Raw genomic sequence first — 13,766 nt, forward strand, 5'->3', positions numbered from 1 at the left:
ACTCATATCTATCTATGGCTGAGGAGAGAGTGGACTCATATCTCTCTCCATGGCTGAGGAGAGAGTGGACTCATATCTCTCCATGGCTGAGGAGAGAGTGGACTCATATCTCTCTATGGCTGAGGAGAGAGTGGACTCATATCTCTCTCTATGGCTGAGGAGAGAGTGGACTCTGGGCATATCTCTCTCCATGGCTGAGGAGAGAGTGGACTCATATCTCTCTCTATGGCTGAGGAGAGAGAGGACTCATATCTATCTATGGCTGAGGAGAGAGTGGACTCATATCTCTCTCTATGGCTGAGGAGAGAGTGGACTCATATCTCTCTCTATGGCTGAGGAGAGAGTGGACTCATATCTCTCTCTATGGCTGAGGAGAGAGTGGACTCATATCTCTCTCTATGGCTGAGGAGAGAGTGGACTCATATCTCTCTCTATGGCTGAGGAGAGAGTGGACTCATATCTCTCTCCATGGCTGAGGAGAGAGTGGACTCATATCTCTCTCTATGGCTGAGGAGAGAGTGGACTCATATCTCTCTATGGCTGAGGAGAGAGTGGACTCATATCTCTCTCTATGGCTGAGGAGAGAGTGGACTCATATCTCTCTCTATGGCTGAGGAGAGAGTGGACTCATATCTCTCTCTATGGCTGAGGAGAGTGTGGACTCATATCTCTCTCTATGGCTGAGGAGAGAGTGTGTGTGTGCTTGTGCGTGTGCGTGTGTGTGGGTGCGTGCGTACCTCTCGGTGGTTGAGCAGTCGCTCCAGGTCGGAGGCCATATTGTTCTTCACCTGTTGGAGAGACGTCTTCTCTTTCCTCAGAGATCTGAATGGACAAACCGAAACAGAGAGTTTCTCTAGCGCTGACTAAATGAGACAGAATAACGACTCCCTCCATTTCCTCAGAGAGAGTTTCTCTAGTGCTGACTAAATGAGACAGAATAACTCAAATGCCACCCTATTCCCTATATAGTGCACTACTTTTCATTACCACTACTCCAGTGTACGACCTCTGAGTGGTGCCCTAAATAGGGAATAGGGTGTAATTTGAGACTCTCTAGTGCTGACTAAATGGGACAGAATAACGACTCCCTCCATTTCCTCAGAGATCTGAATGGACAAACCCAAACAGAGAGTTTCTCTAGTGCTGACTAAATGGGACAGAATACTAAATGGGACAGAATAACGACTCCCTCCATTTCCTCAGAGATCTGAATGGACAAACCCAAACAGAGACTTTCTCTAGTGCTGACTAAATGGGACAGAATAACCTCCATTTCCTCAGAGATCAGGTGCTGCTGAAACGGCACTGTTACAACACAGAACACATCCTATATAGGGCACTACTTTAGGCCAGGGCCCTCGGAGGGGGAGACTGGAAGGGGGAGATTGGAGGAGGAGACTGGAGGAGGGAGACTGAAAGGGGGAGACTGAAAGGGGGAGACTGGAGGAGGGAGACTGAAAGGGGAGACTGAAAGGGGGAGACTGGAGGGGGAGACTGAAAGGAGGAGACTGGAGGGGGAGACTGAAAGGGGGAGACTGAAAGGGGGAGACTGGAGGGGGAGACTGAAAGGAGGAGACTGGAGGGGAGACTGAAAGGGGGAGACTGGAAGGAGGAGACTGGAAGGGGGAGACTGAAAGGGGGAGACTGGAAGGAGGAGACTGGAAGGGGGAGACTGAAAGGAGGAGACTGGAGGGGGAGACTGGAGGGGGAGACTGGAAGGAGGAGACTGGAAGGAGGAGACTGGAAGGAGGAGACTGGAAGGGGGAGACTGAAAGGAGGAGACTGGAGGGGGAGACTGAAAGGGGGAGACTGGAGGGGGAGACTGAAAGGAGGAGACTGGAAGGAGGAGACTGGAAGGGGGAGACTGAAAGGAGGAGACTGGAAGGGGGAGACTGAAAGGAGGAGACTGGAGGGGGAGACTGAAAGGGGAGACTGGAAGGGGAGACTGGAAGGGGAGACTGGAGGGGGAGACTGAAAGGGGAGACTGGAGGGGGAGACTGGAGGGGAGACTGGGGAGACTGGAGGGGGAGACTGAAAGGGGAGACTGGAGGGGGAGACTGGAAGGGGGGGGAGACTGAAAGGGGGAGACTGGAAGGGGGAGACTGAAAGGAGGAGACTGGAGGGGGAGAAAGGGGGAGACTGGAAGACTGAAAGGGGAGACTGGAAGGGGAGACCGGAGGGGGAGACTGAAAGGGGAGACTGGAAGGGGGAGACTGAAAGGAGGAGACTGGAGGGGGAGACAGAAAGGGGGAGACTGGAGGGGGAGACTGAAAGGGGGAGACTGGAAGGGGGAGACTGAAAGGAGGAGACTGGAGGGGGAGACTGGAGGGGGAGACTGGGGGGAGACTGGAGGGGGAGACTGAAAGGAGGAGACTGGAGGGGGGGACTGGAGGGGGAGACTGGAGGACTGGAGGGGAGACTGGAGGGGGAGACTGGAGGGGGAGACTGAAAGGAGGAGACTGGAGGGGGAACAGAGGGGAGACTGGAGGGGAGAGACTGGAGGGGGAGACAGAAAGGGGAGACTGAAAGGGGGAGAGTGGGGGGGACTGAAAGGAGGAGACTGGAGGGGGAGACTGGAGGGGAGAGACTGGAACATGAGACAGAAAGGGGGAGACTGGAAGGGGGAGAGTGGGGGAGACTGGAAGGGGGAGACAGAAAGGGGGAGACTGGAGGGGGAGACTGGAAGGAGGAGACTGGAGGGGGAGACTGGAAGGGGGAGACTGGGGAGGAGACTGGAAGGGGGAGACTGAAAGGAGACTGGAAGGGGAGACTGGAAGGGGAGAATGAAAGGAGGAGACTGGAGGGGGAGACTGGAGGGAGAGGGAGACTGAAAGGGGGAGACTGGAGGGGGAGGAGACTGGAAGACTGTGGGGGAGACTGGAGGGGAGACTGGAAGGAGGAGACTGGAAGGGGGAGACTGAAAGGGGAGACTGGAAGGGGAGACTGGAGACTGGACTGGGGGGAGACTGGAAGGGGGAGACTGGAGGGGGACTGGAAGGGGAGACTGGAGACAGAAAGGGGGAGACTGGAGGGGGGAGACTATGGAGTGGGGACTGGAAAGGGGTTAGGAAAGGGGGACTAGGGGGAGACTGGAAGGGGGAGACTGGAAGGGGAGGGACTGGAAGGGGGAGACTGGAGGGGGGGAGACTGAAGGAGGAGACTGTGAGGGAGACTGACTGGGGGGAGACTGAAAGGGGGAGACTGGAGGGGGAGACTGAAAGGGGAGACTGGAGGGGAGACTGGAAGGAGGAGACTGGAAGGGGAGACTGAAAGGAGGACTGGAGGGGAGACTGGAAGGGGGAGACTGGAGGGGGGAGACTGGAAGGGGGAGACAGTGCTGTGTGTACCTGGTGTCCTCCTCCAGCTGTGTGATACGTTCTCTGAGGGACAGTATCTGTGTGTCTCTCTGTCTCACCGTGTCGATCAGGTAACTGTAGGGCTGCTGGGCCTGCTGTAGGAGACGGTTAGCTGCTTCCAGCTAGGACACACACACACACACACACACACACACACACACACACACACACACACACACACACACACACACACACACACACACACACACACACACACACACACACACACACACACACACACACACACACACACACACACACACACACTTGTTGAACCCGTTTGTTGATTCACGCTACAGTCACTGACTTGGCCTTTGATTGGGAGGGCCCTCCTAAAAACACACCTTTCAGGTGGAATATATTTCATGTTGGCAACCCTTCTAACATGATGTCAAACACTGTGACAGGAAGGAAGGTGTGGTGAGGACAGTGTGGGTTAGGAGTCTACTACACTGTGGGTTAGGAGTCTATACTACTACTATACTGTGGGTTAGAGTCTATACTACTACTACACTGTGGGTTAGGGGTCTATACTACTACTACACTGTGGGTTAGGAGTCAATACTACTACTACACTGTGGGTTAGAGTCTACTACCTGTGGGTTAGGGTCTCTACTACTACTGTGGGTTAGGAGTCTATACTACTACTACACTGTGGGTTAGGGGTCTATACTACTACTACACTGTGGGTTAGGAGTCAATACTACTACTACACTGTGGGTTAGGAGTCTGTACTACTACTACACTGTGGGTTAGGAGTCTCCTACACTGTGGGTTAGGGTCTATACCTACTATACTGTGGGTTAGGAGTCTATACATACTACTACACTGTGGGTTAGGGGTCTATACATACTACTACACTGTGACAGGAAGGAAGGTGTGGTGAGGACTGTCTGGGTTAGGAGTCTCCTACACTGTGGGTTAGAGTCTCCTACACTGTGGGTTAGGAGTCTACTACACTGTGGGTTAGGGGTCTATACTACTACTATACTGTGGGTTAGGAGTCTATACTACTACTACACTGTGGGTTAGGAGTCTATACTACTACTACACTGTGGGTTAGGAGTCTATACTACTACTACACTCTGGGTTAGGAGTCTATACTATGACTACACTGTGGGTTAGGAGTCTACTACACTGTGGGTTAGGAGTCTATACTACTACTATACTGTGGGTTAGGAGTCAATACTACTACTACACAGTGGGTTAGGAGTCTACTACACTGTGGGTTAGGAGTCAATACTACTACTACACTGTGGGTTAGGGGTCTATACAACAACTACACTGTGGGTTAGAGTCTATACTACTACTACACTGTGGGTTAGAGTCTATACTACTACTACACTCTGGGTTAGAGTCTATACTACGACTACACTGTGAGTTAGGAGTCTATACTACGACTACACTGTGGGTTAGGAGTCTACTACACTGTGGGTTAGAGTCTATACTACTACTACACTGTGGGTTAGAGTCTGAACTACTACACTGTGAGTTAGGAGTCTACTACACTGTGGGTTAGAGTCTATACCACTGTGGGTCTGTCCTGTGATACCTCCTCAGAGATCTGTCCTGTGTGTGTTACCTCCTCAGAGACTTGTCCTGTGATACCTCCTCAGAGATCTGTCCTGTGTGTGATACCTCCTCAGAGATCTGTCCTGTGTTACCTCCTCAGAGATCTGTCCTGTGTGTGTGTTACCTCCTCAGAGATCTGTCCTGTGTTACCTCCTCAGAGATCTGTCCTGTGTTACCTCCTCAGAGATCTGTCCTGTGTGTGATACCTCCTCAGAGATCTGTCCTGTGATACCTCCTCAGAGATCTGTCCTGTGATACCTCCTCAGAGATCTGTCCTGTGTGTGTTACCTCCTCAGAGATCTGTCCTGTGTGTGTTACCTCCTCAGAGATCTGTCCTGTGTGTGTTACCTCCTCAGAGATCTGTCCTGTGTTACCTCCTCAGAGATCTGTCCTGTGTTACCTCCTCAGAGATCTGTCCTGTGATACCTCCTCAGAGATCTGTCCTGTGATACCTCCTCAGAGATCTGTCCTGTGTGTGTTACCTCCTCAGAGATCTGTCCTGTGTTACCTCCTCAGAGATCTGTCCTGTGATACCTCCTCAGAGATCTGTCCTGTGTGTGATACCTCCTCAGAGATCTGTCCTGTGTTACCTCCTCAGAGATCTGTCCTGTGATACCTCCTCAGAGATCTGTCCTGTGATACCTCCTCAGAGATCTGTCCTGTGATACCTCCTCAGAGATCTGTTCTGTGTTACCTCCTCAGAGATCTGTCCTGTGATACCTCCTCAGAGATCTGTCCTGTGATACCTCCTCAGAGATCTGTCCTGTGTGTGTTACCTCCTCAGAGATCTGTCCTGTGTGTGTGTTGCGTCTCTCCAGATCTCTCCTCAGCAGTGTGTTCTGTTTCTCCAGCTGCAACAGTCTACGGGCCAGATGGACACTGCAACACACATTAAATAAACTCTCAAACATAAAACCAAACAATAATCATGTATCACAAATTGCACTACTTTAGACCAGGACCCTATAGAACCCTATATAGTGCACTACTTTAGACCAGGGCCCTATAGAACCCTATATAGTACACTACTTTAGACCAGGGCCCTATATAACCCTATATAGTACACTACTTTAGACCAGGACCCTATAGAACCCTATATAGTACACTACTTTAGACCAGGGCCCTATAGAACCCTATATAGTACACTACTTTAGACCAGGACCCTATAGAACCCTATATAGTACACTACTTTAGACCAGGGCCCTGTAGAACCCTATATAGTGCACTACTTTAGACCAGAGCCCTATATAACCCTATTCCCTATATATAGTACACTACTTTAGACCAGGGCCCTATAGAACCCTATTCCCTATATATAGTACACTACTTTAGACCAGGGCCCTATAGAACCCTATTCCCTATATATAGTACACTACTTTAGACCAGGGCCCTATAGAACCCTATTCCCTATATATAGTACACTACTTTAGACCAGGGCCCTATAGAACCCTATTCCCTATGTAGTGCACTACTTTAGACCAGGTCCCTATATAACCCTGTTCCCTATATAGGGCACTACTTTAGACCAGGGCCCTATAGAACCCTATATAGTGCACTACTTTAGACCAGGGCCCTATAGAACCCTATATAGTGCACTACTTTAGACCAGAGCCCTATAGAACCCTATTCCCTATATAGTGCACTACTTTAGACCAGGGCCCTATAGAACCCTATTCCCTATATATTACACTACTTTAGACCAGGGCCCTATAGAACCCTATTCCCTATATATTACACTACTTTAGACCAGGGCCCTATAGAACCCTATTCCCTATATAGTGCACTACTTTAGACCAGGGCCCTATAGAACCCTATTCCCTATATATTACACTACTTTAGACCAGGGCCCTATAGAACCCTATTCCCTATATATTACACTACTTTAGACCAGGGCCCTATAGAACCCTATTCCCTATATAGTGCACTACTTTAGACCAGGGCCCTATAGAACCCTATTCCCTATATATTACACTACTTTAGACCAGGGCCCATAGTGAATATGAGGCCGTTAGGGACCCCGTCAGATCAGATCTCACCTCTGCCTGAGTCGTCTCTTGGCGGTTGTGGGAACGTTGGCACCGTAACCGTAGGAGAACAGAACTCTCTCTGCTTCCTCCTCATTATCAACTGACCAGAGAGACAACGACCAACGGAAACAATGGTTACATTTCATAACGGAACATATTGCATCAGAGCAGTGTGTGTGTGTGTGTGTGTGTGTGTGTGTGTGTGTGTGTGTGTGTGTGTGTGTGTGTGTGTGTGTGTGTGTGTGTGTGTGTGTGTGTGTGTGTGTGTGTATCACTCTGCTGGTTGTGCAGCATATTCTATAGTCAGATAACTAGTAGTGTCAATCACTGCTACTAGTATTATCCTAACGTCGTGCCAACATGACTCTAACGTCGTGCCAACATGACTCTAACGTTGTGAGAACATGACTCTAACGTCGTGCCAACATGACTCTAACGCCGTGCCAACATGACTCTAACGCCGTGCCAACATGACTCTAACGTCGTGCCAACATGACTCTAACGTCGTGCCAGAAACATGACTCTAACGCCGTGCCAACATGACTCTAACGCCGTGCCACATGACTCTAACGCCGTGCCAACATGACTCTAACGCCGTGACTCAACATGACTCTAACGCCGTGCCAACATGACTCTAACGCCGTGCCAACATGACTCTAACGTCGTGCCAACATGACTCTAACGTCGTGACCAACATGACTCTAACGCCGTTGACTCTAACGCCAACATGACTCTAACGTCGTGCGACTCTAACGCCAACATGACTCTAACGCCGTGCCAACATGACTCAACATGACTCTAACGTCGTGCCAACATGACTCTAACGCCGTGCCAACATGACTCTAACGTCGTGAGAACATGACTCTAACGCCGTGACTCAACATGACTCTAACGCCGTGCCAACATGACTCTAACGTCGTGAGAACATGACTCTAACGTCGTGCCAACATGACTCTAACGTCGTGAGAACATGACTCTAACGCCGTCGACTGCCAACATGACTCTAACGTCGTGACCAACATGACTATCCTAACGCCGTGCCAACATGACTATCCTAACGTCGTGAGAACATGACTATCCTAACGTCGTGCCAACATGACTCTAACGTCGTGAGAACATGACTCTAACGTCGTGCAACATGACTCTAACGTCGTGCCAACATGACTCTAACGTCGTGCCAACATGACTCTAACGTCGTGCCAACATGACTCTAACGTCGTGCCAACATGACTCTAACGTCGTGCCAACATGACTCTAACGTCGTGCCAACATGACTCTAACATCGTGAGAACATGACTCTAACGTCGACTCAACATGACTCTAACGTCGTGCCAACATGACTCTGACTCTACGTCGTGAGAACATGACTAACGTCGTGAGAACATGACTCTAACGTCGTGCCAACATGACTCTAACGTCGTGCCAACATGACTCTAACGTCGTGCCAACATGACTCTAACCTCGTGCCAACATGACTCTAACCTCGTGCCAACATGACTCTAACGTCGTGAGAACATGACTCTAACGTCGTGAGAACATGACTCTAACGTCGTGCCAACATGACTCTACTAACGTCGTGAGAACATGACTCTAACGTCGTGCCAACATGACTCTCCTAACTCTCGTGCCAACATGACTCTAACGTCGTGACCAACATGACTCTCCTAACCTCATGACTCTAACGCGTGCCAACATGACTCTAACGTCGTGAGAACATGACTCATGACTCTAACGTCGTGAGAACATGACTCTCCTAACGTCGTGAGAACATGACTCTAAACGTCGTGCCAACATGACTCTAACGTCGTAAACATGACTCGTGCCAACATGACTCTAACGTCGTGAGAACATGACTCTAACGTCGTGAGAACATGACTATCCTGCCAACATGACTCTCCTAACATCGTGAGAACATGACTCCTAACGTCGTGCCAACATGACTCTAACGTCGTAACATGACTATCCTAACGTCGTGAGAACATGACTATCCTAACGTCGTGAGAACATGACTATCCTAACGTCGTGAGAACATGACTATCCTAACGTCGTGAGAACATGACTATCCTAACGTCGTGAGAACATTACTTTCAGCAGCCTGCATGGTGACGTCGTCCAGCTCCTGCTCCAGTTTCTCGTAGGTCTGTAGTCTGGCCTGCTGCTCAGCATTCTGGGCCTGGAGTTCCGTTATCTGCTTCTCCGAGGACGCCTGAAGCCTGTACAACTCCTTGGTCATGACCTGATGGAAGAGCAGGGGCAGTTAGCTGTGGGCCGAGGCTCAGCAAGCCGTATGTAACAACCTGGACAGGAGCTAAGAGCTATATGTAACACCCTGGACAGGAGCTAAGGGGCTGTATGTAACACCCTGGACAGGAGCTAAGGGGCTCTATGTAACACCCTGGACAGGAGCTAAGGGGATGTATGTAACACCCTGGACCAGAGCTAAGGGGCTGTATGTAACACCCTGGACCAGAGCTAAGGGGCTGTATGTAACACCCTGGACCAGAGCTAAGGGGCTGTATGTAACACCCTGGACCAGAGCTAGGGGCTCTATGTAACACCCTGGACCAGAGCTAAGGGGCTGTATGTAACACCCTGGACAGGAGCTAAGGGGCTGTATGTAACACCCTGGACAGGAGCTAAGGGGCTCTATGTAACACTCTGGACCAGAGCTAAGGGGCTGTATGTAACACCCTGGACAGGAGCTAAGGGCTGTATGTAACACCCTGGACAGAGCTAAGGGGCTGTATGTAACACCCTGGACCAGAGCTAAGGGGCTGTATGTAACACCCTGGACAGGAGCTAGGGGCTGTATGTAACACCCTGGACCAGAGCTAGGGGCTCTATGTAACACCCTGGACCAGAGCTAAGGGGCTGTATGTAACACCCTGGACAGGAGCTAAGGGGCTGTATGTAACACCCTGGACAGGAGCTAAGGGGCTGTATGTAACACCCTGGACAGGAGCTAAGGGGCTGTATGTAACACCCTGGACCAGAGCTAAGGGGCTCTATGTAACACCCTGGACCAGAGCTAAGGGGCTGTATGTAACACCCTGGACCAGAGCTAAGGGGCTGTATGTAACACCCTGGACCAGAGCTAAGGGGCTGTATGTAACACCCTGGACAGGAGCTAGGGGCTGTATGTAACACCCTGGACCAGAGCTAGGGGCTCTATGTAACACCCTGGACCAGAGCTAAGGGGCTGTATGTAACACCCTGGACAGGAGCTAAGGGGCTGTATGTAACACCCTGGACAGGAGCTAAGGGGCTGTATGTAACACCCTGGACAGGAGCTAAGGGGCTGTATGTAACACCCTGGACCAGAGCTAAGGGGCTCTATGTAACACCCTGGACCAGAGCTAAGGGGCTCTATGTAACACCCTGGACCAGAGCTAAGGGGCTGTATGTAACACCCTGGACCAGAGCTAAGGGGCTGTATGTAACACCCTGGACCAGAGCTAAGGGGCTGTATGTAACACCCTGGACCAGAGCTAAGGGGCTGTATGTAACACCCTGGACCAGAGCTAAGGGGCTGTATGTAACACCCTGGACCGGAGCTAAGGGGCTCTATGTAACACCCTGGACCGGAGCTAAGGGGCTCTATGTAACACCCTGGACAGGAGCTAAGAGCTGTATGTAACACCCTGGACAGGAGCTAAGGGGCTGTATGTAACACCCTGGACAGGAGCTAAGGGGCTGTATGTAACACCCTGGACCAGAGCTAAGGGGCTGTATGTAACACCCTGGACCGGAGCTAAGGGGCTCTATGTAACACCCTGGACCGGAGCTAAGGGGCTGTATGTAACACCCTGGACCAGAGCTAAGGGGCTGTATGTAACACCCTGGACCAGAGCTAAGGGGCTGTATGTAACACCCTGGACCAGAGCTAAGGGGCTGTATGTAACACCCTGGACCAGAGCCAAGGGGCTGTATGTAACACCCTGGACCGGAGCTAAGGGGCTCTATGTAACACCCTGGACAGGAGCTAAGAGCTGTATGTAACACCCTGGATAGGAGCTAAGGGGCTGTATGTAACACCCTGGACAGGAGCTAAGGGGCTGTATGTAACACCCTGGACCAGATCTCGGGCTGTATGTAACACCCTGGACCAGAGCTAATGGGCTGCCCTACTAGGACGTTCTAACAACCAAAATGCTTAGGATTCTAGTAGTCTGGTTTTCTGGTTCCTCCTCTAAGGTCCTGGTCTAAGGTAGTGCACTATATATAGTGAATAGGGCACCATTTGGGGACCCCCACCTCCAGCTTCTTCTGGTGTTTCTCTGTCTCCATCTGACACTGTCCCAGGTTCCTGTAGTCACCTCTTAGGGACATCTGGAGCACCTGTCTCAAAGGACTTCAGCTTCACCTGGTTCAGGAGCTCTGCCACCCGGCTGTCTGTCCCCTGACACTGGACACCACGGAACCTGGGGACACACAGTTATATATATTTAACCTGGACACTGTCAACAGTTATATATATTTAACCTGGACACACACAGTTATATATATTTAACCCTGACACAGTTATATATATTTAACCTGGACACACAGTTATATATATTTAACCTGGACACACACACAGTTATATATATTTAACCTGGACACACACACAGTTATATATATTTAACCTGGACTGGACACAGTTATATATATTTAACCTGGGACACACAGTTATATATATTTAACCTGGAGGACACACAGTTATATATATTTAACCTGGGGACACACAGTTATATATATTTAACCTGGGGACACACAGTTATATATATTTAACCTGAACACACAGTTATATATATTTAACCTGGACACACAGTTATATATATTTAACCTGGACACACACACAGTTATATATATTTAACCTGGGGACACACACAGTTATATATATTTAACCTGGGGACACACAGTTATATATATTTAACCTGGACACACAGTTATATATATTTAACCTGGGGACACACACAGTTATATATATTTAACCTGGACACACACAGTTATATATATTTAACCTGGACACACACACAGTTATATATATTTAACCTGGGGACACACAGTTATATATATTTAACCTGGGACACACACAGTTATATATATTTAACCTGGACACACACACAGTTATATATATTTAACCTGGACACACACACAGTTATATATATTTAACCTGACACACACACACAGTTATATATATTTAACCTGGGGTCACACACAGTTATATATATTTAACCTGGGGTCACACACAGTTATATATATTTAACCTGGGGACACACAGTTATATATATTTAACCTGGGGACACACACAGTTATATATATTTAACCTGGACACACACAGTTATATATATTTAACCTGGGGACACACAGTTATATATATTTAACCTGGGGACACACAGTTATATATATTTAACCTGACACACAGTTATATATATTTAACCTGGACACACAGTTATATATATTTAACCTGGACACACACAGTTATATATATTTAACCTGGACACACACACACAGTTATATATATTTAACCTGGAAACACACACAGTTATATATATTTAACCTGGACACACACAGTTATATATATTTAACCTGGACACACACAGTTATATATATTTAACCTGGACACACACACAGTTATATATATTTAACCTGGACACACACAGTTATATATATTTAACCTGGGGACACACAGTTATATATATTTAACCTGGACACACACAGTTATATATATTTAACCTGGACACACACACAGTTATATATATTTAACCTGAGGACACACAGTTATATATATTTAACCTGGACACACAGTTATATATATTTAACCTGGAGACACACAGTTATATATATTTAACCTGGACACACAGTTATATATATTTAACCTGGGGACATACACAGTTATATATATTTAACCTGAGGACACACACAGTTATATATATTTAACCTGGATACACACACAGTTATATATTTTTAACCTGGACACACACAGTTATATATATTTAACCTGGGGTTACACACAGTTATATATATTTAACCTGGACACACAGTTATATATATTTAACCTGGGGACACACACAGTTATATATATTTAACCTGAGGACACACAGTTATATATATTTAACCTGAGGACACACACACAGTTATATATATTTAACCTGGACACACAGTTATATATATTTAACCTGGGACACACACAGTTATATATATTTAACCTGGGGACACACAGTTATATATATTTAACCTGGGGACACACAGTTATATATATTTAACCTGACACACAGTTATATATATTTAACCTGGACACACAGTTATATATATTTAACCTGGACACACACAGTTATATATATTTAACCTGGGGACACACAGTTATATATATTTAACCTGGGGACACACAGTTATATATATTTAACCTGGGGACACACACAGTTATATATATTTAACCTGAGACACACACACAGTTATATATATTTAACCTGGGGTCACACACAGTTATATATATTTAACCTGGACACACACAGTTATATATATTTAACCTGACACACACACAGTTATATATTTAACCTGGACACACACACAGTTATATATATTTAACCTGGGGACACACGTCGGCGCTGCTGTGTAACTAGATGTTATGACCCCAAGCATACTTCCAATGTTGTGGCAAAAGGGCAACAAAGTCAAGGTATTGGAGTGGCCGTCACAAAGCCCTGACCTCAATCCAATAGAAAATGTGTGGCAGAACTGAAAAGGCGTGTGCGAGCAAGGAGGCCTACAAACCTGACTCAGTTACACCAACTCTGTCAGGAGGAATGGGCCAAAATTCACCCAACCT

At 48.0% G+C, this 13,766-nt stretch overlaps 1 protein-coding gene across 1 annotated transcript in view; it reads right to left on the reverse strand.

Annotated features, from left to right (window-relative positions):
* Window positions 1–11,261, reverse strand: part of LOC124018325 (Krueppel-like factor 5) — a 70,265-nt gene extending 59,004 nt beyond the window's left edge. The window contains exons 1-6 of the mRNA XM_046333598.1: window positions 11,210–11,261; window positions 9,041–9,191; window positions 6,965–7,055; window positions 5,705–5,807; window positions 3,348–3,478; window positions 738–822 (exon numbers count right to left, since the gene is read on the reverse strand). Of these exons, the coding sequence (XP_046189554.1) occupies window positions 738–822; window positions 3,348–3,478; window positions 5,705–5,807; window positions 6,965–7,055; window positions 9,041–9,191; window positions 11,210–11,242 (594 nt within the window). The 5' untranslated portion in view covers window positions 11,243–11,261. The remainder of the gene's footprint in view (window positions 1–737; window positions 823–3,347; window positions 3,479–5,704; window positions 5,808–6,964; window positions 7,056–9,040; window positions 9,192–11,209) is intronic.
* Between the last annotated feature and the right edge of the window lie 2,505 nt (window positions 11,262–13,766).

Source organism: Oncorhynchus gorbuscha, unplaced genomic scaffold (genome assembly GCF_021184085.1).
Source record: "Oncorhynchus gorbuscha isolate QuinsamMale2020 ecotype Even-year unplaced genomic scaffold, OgorEven_v1.0 Un_scaffold_473, whole genome shotgun sequence".
Taxonomy (NCBI): domain Eukaryota; kingdom Metazoa; phylum Chordata; class Actinopteri; order Salmoniformes; family Salmonidae; genus Oncorhynchus; species Oncorhynchus gorbuscha.